This window comes from Mauremys mutica, chromosome 1 (assembly GCF_020497125.1).
Source record: "Mauremys mutica isolate MM-2020 ecotype Southern chromosome 1, ASM2049712v1, whole genome shotgun sequence".
Taxonomy (NCBI): domain Eukaryota; kingdom Metazoa; phylum Chordata; order Testudines; family Geoemydidae; genus Mauremys; species Mauremys mutica.
In genome coordinates, this window is record NC_059072.1 from 31,586,007 (window position 1) to 31,601,761 (window position 15,755).

The 15,755-nt window shown below is 39.5% G+C and overlaps 1 protein-coding gene across 3 annotated transcripts in view; it reads left to right on the top strand.

Annotated features, from left to right (window-relative positions):
• TRMU (tRNA mitochondrial 2-thiouridylase) overlaps nt 1-15,374 on the top strand; it is a 32,466-nt gene extending 17,092 nt beyond the window's left edge. For 2 of the 3 annotated variants that reach the window (XM_044982761.1, XM_044982753.1), the window contains exons 5-11: nt 3,711-3,883; nt 5,310-5,363; nt 5,476-5,542; nt 6,532-6,632; nt 11,594-11,738; nt 11,996-12,078; nt 13,067-15,374. In XM_044982761.1, coding sequence (XP_044838696.1) covers nt 3,711-3,883; nt 5,310-5,363; nt 5,476-5,542; nt 6,532-6,632; nt 11,594-11,738; nt 11,996-12,078; nt 13,067-13,222 — 779 coding nt within the window. In that variant the 3' untranslated portion in view covers nt 13,223-15,374. The remainder of the gene's footprint in view (nt 1-3,710; nt 3,884-5,309; nt 5,364-5,475; nt 5,543-6,531; nt 6,633-11,593; nt 11,739-11,995; nt 12,079-13,066) is intronic. The other variant, XM_044982770.1, reaches the window with a different exon arrangement.
• The last annotated feature ends 381 nt before the right edge of the window (nt 15,375-15,755 follow it).

Below are 15,755 nucleotides of genomic sequence, written 5' to 3' on the forward strand. Positions count from 1 at the left end.
ACAGCAAGACAACAGTGATCAATATGACAGGCAGTGGTCTCAACACTCCAGCAGCCTAACTATTGTCAAGTTTTTTATAGCCATCACAGCAAATTTTAGAAAGGATAATGAGATAGCTTTGCAAATGTTGGTGGGAGAGCTGCTCCCAAGCATGAGATGCAGGACAGGAGAAAGTGTGAAGATGTTTGTTTACAAATTTTAACAAGTGGGTGATGGAGGCTGACATCATGAGCCAGTTGGACATGGGAGTCAACATGACAATAGCAATGATACACCTGAGGGGATTCTGCACCGAAAAATAAAAATTCAGTGCCAAAAAAAATAAAAATTCTGCATACAATAGTTTAAAATTCTGCAAATTTTATTTGTCAATAAATAAATGTGGAGGCTCCAGCATGGCAACGGGACGCACAGGCCACTGGCCGCACAGAGGTGGGAGATCACCCTGCAGCCCCACTCTTCTCCCCTCTGTCCTGCCCCCGGGATATAGACTCGGTGCTGAGGCTGCACCTGACACAGCATAAGTGCTGGGCCTTCCCCAGAAACACCCCGGAGTCCTGACCCTCTGCGCCCAGAGCACCAGGTGTGGGCAGGCAGGCTCAGCCCAGCAGGATCCAGGTGTGGGGTGAGAGGATTCTGTGTGGGGCAATCTGGGTGTGGGAAGCGCAGTGGGGGGGGCAATGGGACTCTGCAGGGGGTCCAGGTGAGGGTGGTTGGGGCTCAGCGGGGGCAGAGAGGTCTGGATGCTAGGGGAAGGGGCTTGGAAGTGCTCCGGATGTAGGGGGGATAGGGCTTGGCAGGGAGGGCCAGGTGCAGAGGGGTGGGGCTCGGTCGGGAGGTCTGGGTATGGGAGCATCCAAAGGCACGGGCTGGGTGGATGGGGGAGCAGCTCCTATATAGTGACCCTTCTCCCCAGTACTGAGAAGTGATTGAAACAGAAGCGGGGTGGGGTGTGGAGCCGAGGGTGGTTTCTGGGGGTGGATCTGACCTGGTCCTGGCCACTCTGTGCACTCCTCCCCAGCCCAGCTGGGACTAGCAGCTGAGCATGATGCAGGGTAGGAGTCACCAGGTGGGGTGATCCCCCCCAACTCTGGGGAGGGCCAGGTGTGAGGCGTACAGCTGAGCGGGGTGGGTCTTGGTATGGGGAGGGCCAGATGCATGGGGGTTGGGTGGACAGGGAGTGGGTCTGACCCAGCACTGGCTGGGGCATCCCCCCACCTCCCCAGCAGTTATTTACCTCTCCGCCAGCTGCTCTGGGTGCCTGAAACCATGCACCCGTTCTTCTGGGCAGGGGCACGTGACCACTTTTGCAACTTCCTTTTGCTTCCCCATCAGAAAGTCATTTTTCTGCAGGGAAGCAAAGAAATCTGCGAATTCTGTGCAGGTACAGTGGCACAGAATTGCCACTGGAGTAAAATGAGAGATGATAGGTAGGGTGGAAATAAGCAGAGCCATGAAAGGCCTTGAAAGTGAAGAATAGCTTATATTGAATGCCATAGAGAAGTGTGAGCCAGTGGAGGGATCCAGAGAGATGGGTGATATGGTCCAAGTGACAGGATAAGAAAATTATGTTTGCAGCAGCATTCTGAATGGCTGGGAATGGGACATGATTACATTTGTCAAGGCCAGAGAAAAGGATGTTGCAGTAATTGAAACATGACATAAGGAGGGTCTGGATGAGAGTTTTAGCTGTCTGGATGGATTCATAGATTCAAGGCCAGAAGGTACAATTGTGATCATCTAGTCTGACCACCTGTATGACACAGGCCATAGAACTTCCCCAAAATAATTCCTAGACCTAGATCATATATTTTAGAAAAACATGGAATCTTGATTTTAAAACTGCCAGTCATGGAGAATCCACGACAACCCTTGGGAAATTGTCCTAAATGGTTAATTACTCACTGTTAAAAATTTACCCCTTGTTTCCAGTCTGAATTTGTCTAGCTTCAGGTTGCAGCAATTGGATCATGTTCTAGCTTTCTCTGCTAGATTGAAGAGCCCATTATCAGATAGTTGTGTCCCATATAGGTACTTACAGACCAGAAGAAGGCACTTCTAGAGTAGTCCTGAAAGGTAAATCTGTATTATCAGCATATAGATGGTGGTTTTATTTGTGTCTTCAGATTAAATTACTCAGAGGTAAGTGTAGAGGGAGAAGAGAAGGAGACCAAGTCCTGTGGAATCCCCAGAGACAGTTGGAGGAAGGCTAAGAAGGATCTTCTGCAGGATGCTCTGAAGGAGAGATTAGAGATGTAGGAGAACTAGGAGAGGACTGACTCACAGAAGCCCAGGGGGAACAAGATTTCAAGAATAACAACATGGTCAACAGTATCAAAGGCAGCTGACAGGTCGAGGACCTGAGGTTGGAGTACTAGTTCTGAGATTTGTCTAGGAAGAGGTTGTTGGAGACTTTGGCATAAGTGGTGTCAGTGGAGTGCAAAGGATGTAAGCTGGGAGATACAGTCCAGTTTATGGTGTCTGTCCCATAAAGGCAAATGGAGGCACCAGGATCCCAAACTACAGCTCCCATGAGGCACTGTGCTAGCATTTCCAAATTGAAAGTTTTCAGCTGAAAGTTTTTGGGGTTTGATTTATTTTTTTCCCCTGGAAAGTTAGCATTTTCCAGGGCAGGGAGAAACCCCACTTTCCAACATCTGTTTTGTGACACCTCTTAACTGTCTATCACCATGAATGTGGTATTCCAGGTGTGTTTCCAGACCTATTGTGGAGACTCTCTATTATTAGATGTGACTGACCAGTATCTCAAAACCGTTTCTCAGTCATTTGAAACAAAAGGCACATTGATGTGTTAGCCATGAAACTCCAGAGCTATGATGAGACTATCTCTTATCCAAATGGATAGAATATGACTGAAAATTACAATATAACTATGTGATGGAGTCTGACCTCATGGATCATAATTATTACATATACAACACAGAATCAAGTCATTTGTGCTGTTGGGAGTGCTCCGAATCTGTAGATCATTTGTATAAACAAGTCAAATTCTGTTTTGTGGTACTGCTGTAGGTCTGGAATGACTCCAGTGACATTAATGTGGATTTACATCAGTGTGATTTTGAGCAAATTTGGCCTAACATTTTTTTGAAAAACAAGATACAACACTGTTAGCTAATATTACTTCTTTCTACATTTACAAACAGTGATTTTTTTTCAAATATTAATTTATATTATTGCTTTTCTTACCAGGAAAATTCACAGTGATGTAAAAGAAACAGAGGTTCAGCAAAATTCAAAATCTGTGTAGCTCTTTTTGGTAGGAAGTAGTTTTAAAGAAAAATATTATAAAAATATTCTAAATTGTTGGAAATTCTTGAAAATTTTTATCATTTTATTAAAATGATTAAGACCATAATAAACAGGCAAAACCAAATATTTGGAATGTTGGGTGTCATAAGTCAAACATTAAGGGGTTTTGGACAGGTGTTCATGTTAGTTTGAGTAATCCGTTTTAATCCCCATTTCTTGTAAAATTGAACAAGAGATACAATATTAGGAAATGGAGCTATATCTAGGTTGTAAAAAGTGCACCAGGTGTTTTCTGTTGAGTGCAATGAGAAAACGTGCTAAGATGTGTTTATAGTAGAAGTTCTTATTTTAGGCCGAATTTTAACTAAACTTCTATGTAAATAGTAGGAGTCAAGCTATGTAACATTGAAACATCTTGTGTATTCTATACGGTGCAGCTGTAAAACTTCTCCAAGGAGCTGATCACTTGAAAGACCAGACCTTCTTCCTCAGTCAGATTTCACAAGATGCTTTGAGGAGAACCATTTTTCCTTTAGGAGGATTGACAAAAGATTTTGTAAAGAAGATAGCAGCAGAAAACGGATTTCATCATGTGCTAAAGAGAAAAGAGGCATGGTAACACTTATTAAACTTTTGATTTATATTTATCTCTAAACTATTCTTTTTCTGATTTATATGTTGCAATAAACATTAATACTTGTTAGGTAAACTTTAAATATGGTCATAGTTTTTTTTAATTACATTGCATCAAATTCAGTCAAATTATTTCTGAGGTAACATCATAGAATATATTTGGGTTGTAAATTGAGTTTTGCATTGTTTATGCAGTTGTCTACCTGTCCCGAAGTACTTAGCCTGGATATTTTAATTTTTTTGTTTGTTTTTAAAAAGCTCCTCTACCATTGTAGCTCTGAGGAGCTGAGGAGATGGATGTTTCCAACCAGCACAAGTCACAGAGATAGCTAATGATTTACTTCACCATGGTTCTCTGTATCTCCAATTTATTATAGTTGTGTTGCAGATGCATTGGTATAGATTGGTGTCAGATTGTTTTTTCCCAGGTCACTTTTTTCACAAGAGTAGTTTAAGATAAGATAAGAATTGGAGATATACCAATCTCCTAGAACTGGAAGGGACCTTGAAAGGTCATCGAGTCCAGTCCTCTGCCTTCACTAGCAGGACCAATTTTTTGCCCCGATCCCTAAGTGGCCACCTCAAGGATTGAACTCTCAACTCTGGATTTAGCAGGCCAATGCTTAAACCACTGAGCTATCCCTCCCCCCTGTTTCCATAGCTAAGGAACTAATGTTTTATGGTGTGGTCTTTTGGAGTATGAATGTAAGCAGCTGCTATGTTCCTGATTATGTTCCTTCTTGCTTTTAGTAGTTGTACTCATCTTCATAGCAAGTAGTTTTTTTACTACGCAGTTGTCTGAGGAGTATAGTATAGGGTCTTTAGGTGATGTAGTTTCAGGAAGAAAGAAGAACAAATCTGCAGAGGTGCTTAAGCATTGCAGTGAAAAGTGCGGAAGTAATTTTCCACCCTGGCCAACAAAACAGCTAGGGCTTCTCCTGGATTACAGGATTAGACAGCAGCTGAGCAGGAGTTTTGTAGATCAGAGTTGAGTCTAAATATGGTACTTAGGTACCTAAATCTGAGGTTCAGGTGTTTTAAGAACCTTCGTGTATCTAGGCTTCAGTGACTTGTCTTTGTGTTTATTGTTGTATCATAAGGTAAAGGACAGGTCACTCTTTTTTAAATAAAGATGTGCTCATGTCTTACTGAGTAAACATGTGATCTTATTGTCACCCATGTCTTTCTCCTCTTTCCTGCGCTTATGATTTTCACTTATATGGAATTTAGTTTGTGTGCTCTTTGAGTCAGCAATTTTTATATTCATTTTGTGAGGCACCTAGCATGTTTCTAGGTGCACGGGAGGGTAAATCCATGCTATACTGATAATGAATGTTTTGACATTAGGATTTTCAAATGATTCATTCTGCTTTTTTATAGTGTGCATTCATTTTATTTTTTAGAGTATGGGAATCTGTTTCATTGGTGAAAGAAATTTTGAAAACTTTCTTCTTGAGGCAAGTAACATTAGATCTGGGGAACTTATAAACTTCTGTTCTGATTTCCCTTGTAATTTGTAATGGGGCCCGGGGAAAGATCTTTTTACACAGCTTTTTTTCTTTCTTGTAGTATTTAGAACCTCGTCCAGGTAACTTTGTTTCCATTGAAGATAACAAGGTGATAGGAACACACAAAGGTAAGCAGCTGACTTTCCTAGCTAATTGATTTTAAATAAACCATTTGTATAATATATAACAATGCTATTTTATTTGGAAAGACTAGTTCTGTAAAATTCTAAAGGTCTATAATCCTATTCTGTTTTGGCATACCTAATGAATCATAGAAGATCCAGTAACCTTGTAACTATGGCTTTGGTCTGTCTCTAGTTTTTATATTCTTTTTATATTGCAATAAAAAGAAAAAAACATAATTATTGCCTAGCACCACTGATACTTCGGATTACTTTGTTGCCACTAGATCCTCATTAATTTTATGCTAAAGGAACACGGTCAACTTGATTATTTTTTTTTTTAAATCACGGAGTTTCAATTCCATTTTCTGATAGAGCACCCTTTAAACATCCAGAAATTTTAAATTCCTTTAAAAAATAAATTAATACAAGTTGTAATGCATAAAAGGTTCTTTTGGGCAGTTACAGAACAGCACCAAATATGCTCAAGTTCACCTCTCCTTTCCTGTCCCTTCCTCTCTGTGAACATTGGCCTTTTGCCTCTTCAGTTTCAGATTCTGTTACTGATAAACACTCTTCTCAAGGCCTGCAAAAGAGCCTACACCTAAGATCCCACAAGCCAGTGCATGAAAATCTGATGTCAAGTTAGTGAACGTAATAGGAAGTGAAATTGACTCATTAAAACCATGAAACTGACAAGACACATTTATCAAATTCACAAACTGAACAAGCTGAAATATTGCTGTTTTTCTCTAATCTATTTCAATTATAGTAGTCTTTGGGGTATTTGTCACAACAGTAGGTATAGACTTTTAAGGTAAAGACTTTTTCAAGTTTATGGAGTCTCTTTAACTTTCAAAATATAAGAAAATTAGACACTTCTTGCTCAATGGTAAACTTTTGAAGAGAGGGATTTATGCATTTGAAATATTTTGATTGCTGAAACTAAAGAGTTAAGGGGGTGTTACCAGTGTTAAATTTTTATATTTCTTTAGGTAGTTTCCTGTATACAATAGGCCAGAGGGCCAAGCTAAGTGGCCTCAGTGAAGCTTGGTTTGTTGTTGAGAAAGATGCAACCTCAGGAAATATCTTTGTGGTAAGTTTATTTACACTGATACTGTGTGAGAGTAATGCAGGCATTACATGATTCCTACTGAAAAGAATATGATTCTAATCAGGGCCGGCCCACAACATTTTGGCACCTGAGGTGGGGAGCTCAAATGACAGCCCCATATCCTCTCGCTTGGGCCAAAACTTTGAAAGGTCTCAGTTCTGCCTTGTTCCTGTTCTATTCCTCTCATGGTACTGCTCTGCTACCTACCCCAATAAAGGAGAACTAACTACTTAAAATGCGTTGTTCTGAAATTTTAAGTAACGCTTACATTTGCTGTTCAGGCATTTGAAAGTTAACTTTTCTTGACTGCATAGTAAACACTGGCATTTTTAGCTGAGTGAATAATCAAAGTGGTGCTTTCTGTGCCTTCTTGGTTGCAAAGATTTTTGAACTTCTTCCTGAAGGTCCACAGTCTGGGCCAGCTCATGCTCTATTGAGATGGTTGCAAGGCCGACCAGCCTCTCCTGTGTCATTGTGGAGCGTAGATGTGTTTTTATTAACTTCAGCTTGGAGAAGCTGCATTCTCCACTGGCAACTGTTACAGGAAGTGTTAGAAGTATTCGCAGAGCAACAAAAGCATTTGGAAAGAGGGTGGTCATCTTATTTGTGCACATATATTCCAGAACAGCCTTTAGAGTTGATCCTGCTGAAATGTATCTTGAAAGGGCTTTCAGTTTGTCACCTAAATCACTCGCATCAATATCGCACATGTCATCATGTGTTAACACTGTTTCTAGTGCCCTGCATTGCTGGTGTAGGTCTTCAGGTATAGTGAGGAGTTTTGGAATATCATACAACATCCCAAATATACTGCTGTGTTCCTTGAGCTGCATGAAACGTTCTTCAACTGACTGTATTGCACAATCTAGCACCTGGTTAAAGAATTCAACTTTGAATTGTTGTTTGGAGTCTCTTATGGGATTATCCCGTGCCTCATAATCAAAATGTCATCTTCTTCGGTGACTCTTGTATTCTTGAATGGGTGGGAAAATAGGTTCAGTGTGAAGTTCGTCTGCCAATTTCTGTGCACTCTTAAGAACATTTTGAAATCCCTTATCTGACCGTTAAGACTGTAGGTCTGACTTTGCTTTGTCCAGTTGTTCCATTATATGCACCAGATATATCAAGGTCAACACCTTGGAGTCTCTTGCTTACAACATGTATTTCAAACAGTATGTCATGCCACAACACTAAGCCACATAGAAATTTGAAGTTATGTATGTTTCTGGTGATTCCATTTCCTCCTGCCACTGGTCTTCTACGAACAGTTCCTGTCATAGCATTATCCTCCATAATGGCAACTATGGCATCATCTATCGTCTCAATTTCGTGTTCGATAGGCTTTATCGTCTCCACTTGACTTTCCCATCGTGTGGCATTCAGTGGTTTCAGTGTCAGAGAGGATGTTCCCAGATACTGCTTCAAAATTTGCCATCGAAGAGTTGATGGAGAAAAATACATAGATGCTTTGAATTACATTTAAAAAATTCAGCAGCCTCACTAGAAGCTGATGCTGCATCACTGACCACCAAGCTCAGTGAATGAGAACTGCATGGGACAAAAAAACCTCAAGGGTTTAACTCTCGGATCCGTGTCTGCACTCCTCTGTTCTTTCCTCTCATGTTGGCACCATTATTGTAGCCCTGACCTCTCATGTCAGCTATCGCAATTCCTGTATCTTCCAGCTTTTTAAGAAGCACATTTGTCATACCAGCTCCTGTAGTATCGTCAATGTGAATAAATTCTAGAAAATGCTCTCTGATACTCACCATTGCAGGGACATTGTCACTAGGTTCTGTTGTTGTTGTTACAAAACACACCATTAAAGTCATTTGTTCCGTATGGCTGATGTCAGGTGTGCAGTCCAGAATAACAGAGTAATATCTTGCTGACTTCAGATCTGTCACAATCTTCTGTTTGACTTTTGGTGCCAGTAACTGATATAATTTTGAATTGTTTTTCCGAGGTAGTGGTGTGTGTACATTTCTTGGGTGGTGACTCTTCTTGGATGCTCCTGGAATACAGCATCAAACTCCACCATCAGCTCCACAATTTTGAGTTTTCAATGTTTGGTGCATACAGCTGATCTGAAGTGCCACGCAGTGCTAGGTTTTGGATAGCAAGCATTGTCACAATGACAATGAGCCTTTTCAGAACATTTTGCCAGTAAAGAGACTCTGATGCAATCTTCTCTTGATGCTGATCATCGATGGTGGCCTTTAACCTTAGTCTCATCTCAAGCTCTTTCCACCTATGGAATGCTCTCTGGTGATTTGCTGCCTTCTCATGGCATGCCAGATTTCTAGCCAGATTTTTCCAGTCCTGTGTTCCTGTAGAACCCAGTGTGGCTGGAACGTTAGACTGGAAGAGTTTGCAACAAAAACAGTATGCAGCATTCTGGGTTTTTCACTACAGAAGCCATGGCCTCTCCACTTTGTCACAATTGGGGATTTTACACCAGTAATGTGTTGCATGGAAACTTCTATTTTCATTGTCTTTGGGGAACATGAAAATTTGCACTTGCTGTGGCCCATGCAGTACAAGGAAGTCACTCAGGCTGCTGCTCAAGTGGGTCCACAGTCCTGGATCATCTAGACTTAAGGGACTAAACTCAGCAGCAGCTATTTCTTGCACCTCCACCACAGTCTTCTCTGATCTACACTTTTCTTCAGGAATGTGCATGGTTACATCCACATCGAGATGGAGGTATGGATGCTGCAGTAGCTACCAGGTCACCTGCACTCTGACTAACTGGAAGATCAGGCATTTCCTCACCACTCACATCCTCACTGGGGCCAGAAGGCTCACCGTGTCAATGGATCTCAGGAGAGCTCCTTCCTGCGTAGATAGAAAAGCTTCCTTTGCTTGCTTGCTTTTTCTGAATGCTGCCCCAGAGGGACATTTTCTTCTTTCACTCATGACTGCTGTTCTGTGCTAGCTATAGTGGCTCTCAACACTCAATTGAAGGGGACAAATAAGCAGGCTGGTAGCAGGGCCTGAGTGAGGGAAGATATCAGCGAATAAGGGCCTAACTGGCTCCTACTACTTCAGTTGACTGCCTGTTCTCCTCAAGTGGGTTCAAGGAAGCAGCAGGAAACAGGAAGCTCTCTGAGAAGCTGGTGTTAATCAGTCCAGGCTCCTGGGGGTTCTAGAGAGGTACATCAGAGGCTCCTCCTCCTCTTTCTCCCTGCAGCTCCTGCTGCTTTCTGTTATTCCCTCTCACCTTTTCTCCTACCAGCCTGTTATGTCTCTTGTGCCCTCCTTCCTCCAGCACAGCACTCCACCATCTCTGTGGATCTAGAGCAGAGAGAATACATATGTACCAGCAGCAGACACAATTTTCTACACTCTGGGTCCTAGTTGCGCCCCCTCACAGTCTGGCACCTAAGGCAGCTGCCTCAGTTTGCCTTATGGTAAGGCCAGCCCTGATTCTAATCTATGTAGAAGTCTTGGCTTTTCCATTTAAAAGAGAAACAAAAGCTACCAACTGGTATAGCATTAACAGGTTTTATACATCCTGTCCAAAAATTTGGCTTCTGATTAGTAGAAACTTGTTGGAGATTTTAGTTTGAAGTATGTTCCAAACTATTGGCAATCAACCTCCAATGTACTACTCCAAAACACAGGTGGTTTTTCATATAGCCATTGTGGCACAATACATAATACTTTTTATCTAAAACATTTCATTTATTATATTGGCAAGTTGCTAGAAAATGAAGTATTGAACACTGTTTCACCTCTCTGTGAAAACAGACAAGATGTAGCTCCGTAAATAATTTCTGCCTTACTCACAAGCCAACATGTAGCATTCTCCAGCATTCTGAAGCACTCTAACATCACTAATGTTTTGTGCAATGTTTGATTCTCTAATTGGCTAGTGATGTTGTTTTTCTTGCTCTGGAGTGTTTCATTATAGCAGATGAAAAAAAGCACTGTAAACCAAAAAGGGGATGAGAAGGAGAGAAATGAGCATAAGAGAATTATTTCATGCCTTAGACACCCTGATGTAAGAACCTCCTCTTGGTTGCAGCTTGGATGCCAGGCTACTCAGCTTTGTGGTGTTCTCCCTTATGCCAGAATGACAGAATAATAGCTTGAGAAGCACCTCCAGTGACATGTATTTGAAACTCATTATGCTTTACCTACTTCTCAAAAATTCCTTCCAGAGATAGTGTGTCACATGAATTGGCATTTGTCTTCCATCATTCAATGCGATTTAATCAATAGAATAGCATAGATTTAAAGTCCAAACATCTTTGGTGTCTTATGATTGGTAATGATGGTTGTGACAGTTGGGAGCTTGTTACATTACAGAACTCAAAAGTATATTAGTCACTTTTTTAGAACAAATGGGTAACTAAGACGTGGTCCACACCTCTAGAAGGCTTACAGTCTGTTAAATGGGATGTGACAAGTGAGGGTAAATCAGTAGAGTGGGGAATGGGTGAATAAGGACAAGGGCACAACAACAAATCACATTTCCTCATTATAAGCATGTGCACATCTTGATTTCTCAATTCCTTTTTTTTAAATATCAATTTTTTTTTAATGGATATCAAGGAAGAAGTGAATCTTAGAAAGGGATTTGGACGAAGAAAAGATAGTGGACTTGTTGGATCAAGATAACGACAATACTGCATAAGGGTCAGCATGGAGAAAGGGCTGGCGAGGATTGTGTGGGAGAAGTCCACAAATGAGCTGACATAACTGGGGGGGTGAAGGGAGCATGACGCTGAATAATAATTCAGACTTGTTATGGCAAAAATAATTTTCATGAAAGATTTAAGGAAGCTGGTTAGAATCTAACATCTACTTGCTTTACTAGTGGATTAGCTTTTATGTGATACGCCTTGATGTTTTTCTGAAATCTATGCTTTCATTCATAACAGTTATGTAATATCTGGCATAAACATTGGTATTAAACAAAAATGTTGTACTTTAAGGCACCATCTACAGATCACCCTGCACTGTATAGAGACCTACTGCGGACAAACCGTGTGCACTGGATTGCAGAGGAACCTCCTGCTGAGCTAATTAGGGACAAAATGATGGAGTGTACTTTCAGGTTTCAGCATCAGATGGCACTAGGTGATTAAACTTTACATTTAAATCTATTCAAATTCTAATTTGGGCGATAAATTGAAATAGGGTCTAATATAATTTCTCACAAGTAGGTAAAAATGTTTGTGCTAATGATACTTTTCCATTTTTTTAAAGACTTAAAAAGCATTATTTTTGGAGACATCTTCACTCATTGGACTTGTTTAAGCCAGTGGAAAATCTAGTTAATTTATTTGTGAATATAAGGATGAGCTAGCTGGCTGTTTAACAACTTTCTCTTTTAGTGCCTTCCATGTTAACTCTAAACCAAGATGGGACAGTGTGGGTGACACTAGTCAAGCCAATAAGAGCTCTTACACCAGGGCAAGTAAGTGTTGTCAGAATTGGTTCTCTTTTAATTTCTATTTACTAGCATCCTATGTTTTATTAACTGCATAACATCAGTTAGAAGAATTTCAAAATGTTCATCTACCCAGTTTTACAGAACTGTTGTTTCAGGCTATCTAAATCATCACTCAGTTATTTTACTGACATTCAGAAAGTTTTCTCCAAAAACCAAAATGCAAGAAATGTGATTTAGAAACTTTTGGCCTCTCTAAAGCCCATTGCGATGCATGTAAATATTCCCTTGGATGTTAGTGGACTTTGGATCAGACCCTGTATGCAGAAACTGAATCTGTTATGGGTTTAAATACATACTTGAATTGAATCAGGAGTTTGGTTAGTAATTTGCTTATTAGAAACTTTGTGATACTGACTTTCATATTTAATGTTTGATTGGGAGAATAGTATTGATTTTTGTATGTCCAGAAGGTTATATGCTTCTGACAGATTCACATGTCCCACCATAAAAGTGAAAAGAAAAATTAAATATTGGTAGGTAACATAACAGCCTTTCACATCACACAGAGTTGAGTTCAGTACCACACTGTAGAATGTATAACTCAGCCTTTTGAAGAGGCTCCTGTGAAGATGATATTCTACTTATGTGACTATCAGCCCCTTATTGAAAAGCTTTTCAAACAAAAAGTGTTATGTAATAACTAAAAAGAGATTCCATCATCAAGAAAAAGAATTAAAATAACTATCTTACCATTAATTTCTCATGTAATATTGTAAAATTTCATGATGGAATTTCCATTACATTTTATATTTATACTCACATGAGTCAACAATTCTATCCATTTGTTCATTCTCTTTACACTCCCATTTTATGTAATGTGGTCAGAGCAAATACAAGGGAATAAATTTATTATGTCCTTGACTATTCAGGGAGATCTCCCTTCTTATCTGTCAGTCTCTCAGCATGCCACTTTGCCAGTGCTCTAAAGACTGTTGCTGTGTTTGTCTTCTAGTTTGCTGTGTTCTACAAGGGTGACGAGTGCCTTGGCAGTGGAAAAATCATTAGGCTGGGCCCATCAGTGTACACCTTACAACAGGGCAAAAGCAGAGAGCAGGATTCAAGGCATGTGTTAGCAGAGAAGATCAAGAAGTTAGAACCAGCAACGTAACTCATGCATTTTTCTTGATTGAAAGACTTTGGGGAAACTGAAACCTTAAAATAAGGAGAACAACAACACACACACGAACACGTTTTCGCTGCCAAACTATACATTTTTAAAGGGTGATTTATGACAGTCCTGTCATAGTATTTGACTGATGGTACCTGAGAGGGTTTTTGGACAAAAAACAGTTCTGATATGGTTTCATTAAAAGAGGTTAGTAAGATACTTCAAACAAGTAACAGAAACATAGTATGCAAAAAGATGGGCATGACTGGATGAGAGACATCCTGGCAGTTTCAAGATCAGCATTTCATGTTTTCAGAATGGGGTTAACTGTAAACCAAGTATTTAATGTCAGAGTCATTCTAATGTAAATACACTGTTTATGTACTACTCTGTTCTAGAAATTTATGAAAGTTTCTACAGTTTGAAAAAGCTGCTTTTCCTTCTGTTTCTTATGCTGTGATATCAGCCTTGTGGTAGAGAACTCCTTATTAATTAATTTTCAATATGTAATAAAACTGTTAATTTCCTAAAATTGCTCTGTAACAGCAGCAGCATTTAAAATTATTTTAATTTTAAAAATGCCCCAAACCCTAAACTTCTCTTTTAGGCACAACTAAAAGTATTTTTAAAAAGCTATTTGTCTATAGTTAAAATGCATACATGATTTATGTTAAATTTGTTTGTGTTCATGTGGACTTTCGGAGAAGGATGTGTTGTCTCTTACATACAAGTTCAGCAGTTTGCATGAACTGTGAGCAATAGGTATTTATTTTTCACTTGCAATAAATTTTACAACATGTATTTTACACTTGTTTGAATCTTATGCTGCTAGTAGTTATGGTTTAAGATTTTACCATAATTCAGGTTTTGAAATCTAGTGATTTGAAAGTAAATGTGTTGATACATCTAACAGTCTCTTATAAAACTGAGTAATGTATGCCATTTTACTGTAGTTTAAATAATTTTATAAACTAATCAAGGCACGGACTGTGGATTCTGTGTCCTTGGAGCACTGTGAGTACATTGTCAGTGTGTAAATAAAATCAAATTCATGTTTACTTGTTTGTTATATTAAAGCTTGTTATACAAGTAACTTTTGGGGAGGGAGGGCTGGCATTCGTGGAAATAGACCGGATACTAAATCAATGTGGTGTGATACTATATGGGAGGGTATTATAAAATGTGTTTATTATTTAAAACAAAAAAACCTTCCAAGACTTTTGATAATGTGAATTGGAGCAAGCCACTGTATCCTGAAGACCTCCTCAGATGCCTATATAGTTCCTTTATTGCGAGTCTTAACAAAAGCCAAGTTCTGTAGTTAACATTACCATATAAATTAACTATCATTAAAACACAGCTGCAGAGAAGTAAGACTTTTCAAATGGCTGTAGAAGTCTGATGGGCATAGAATTCTTTCTTTATCCAGTTAAGGAGAGAATCTAGAAAGCTGTATCACAAATAGATTTTCATCAAATGTAAAAGTAAATTATATGTAACCATGTTGTTTCCCCCCTCCTACACACACACACCGCCTTTTCTATATCCTGATTGCCAGTTTAAGGGCTGTTGTTCTCTGCTCAGAATAACAAAGGAAAATAAAGTTCTGTCTTTTTCTCCAAAGAGGGGAGATAAATGAACAGAAAACTCTCCTTACTAACTGCTACTTGCCAGTCTGTGGATTTCCTGAGGACACTTGTACTCAGGTGAACTGTGTGAAGCAAACAAACTGCCCTTCCTGTAAGAAATCCGCACCCACCGCTTGTCAGAAATATCAGTTGTCCCATTTGGGGGGTGGGGGCACAGCCACTTATGATTGGTGTGTAAGGCACATCAGGATAAGTTCAATGGGGGAAAGTGTTTTTCTTTAGATATCCAGATAAGAATTTATTATAAGCTTTGCTTTTGACTTTGTGGCTGTGTTATTCCTCCTTACAGCTATTCGTTCCTATTATTTTGATAATGTTATTCCAGTAATGAATCCAGGTAATGATTTTTATGGTTTTTCTTCATCTTAACCCCTTCATTCCTGAAATTGTAACTCTGCAAAATACGGAACTACTATAAAGTGGCTAATGGTCCATGTTTTTCTAATTTGATTTATCCAGTAAATGTGAAATACATAATAAAATCTATTTTTATTCTTTGTGTTTTACTGGTGTGATTTACTACTGCTTCACCTGGAAATGCTTTAGCTTCACTTGCTTTCGGTTACATGTGTTTGGTATTTTATACTTGATTAGTAGAAAGTACTTAACCTGAAGAGGACAAGTGGAAAGAATTCAGGCTGAAGGGGGACATTCATTTCCATTTAAAAATAATTATTCTTTATTGTCTTGAAATGTGCTAGTCTCTTGAGAGGTGCTTTCTCAACTAATGAAACTACTTCTTTGGGTTCCATTTTTGTTTGGTAACCAGGTACTGTAAATTAGATGCAGAAAATACAGCAGTTTTGATTGAAGGCCATTTCAGTGATTTTATCTTCAGCTGTTTGCTCCTTCAGAGTTACTTTTTATTACTGGTGATTCTGGGT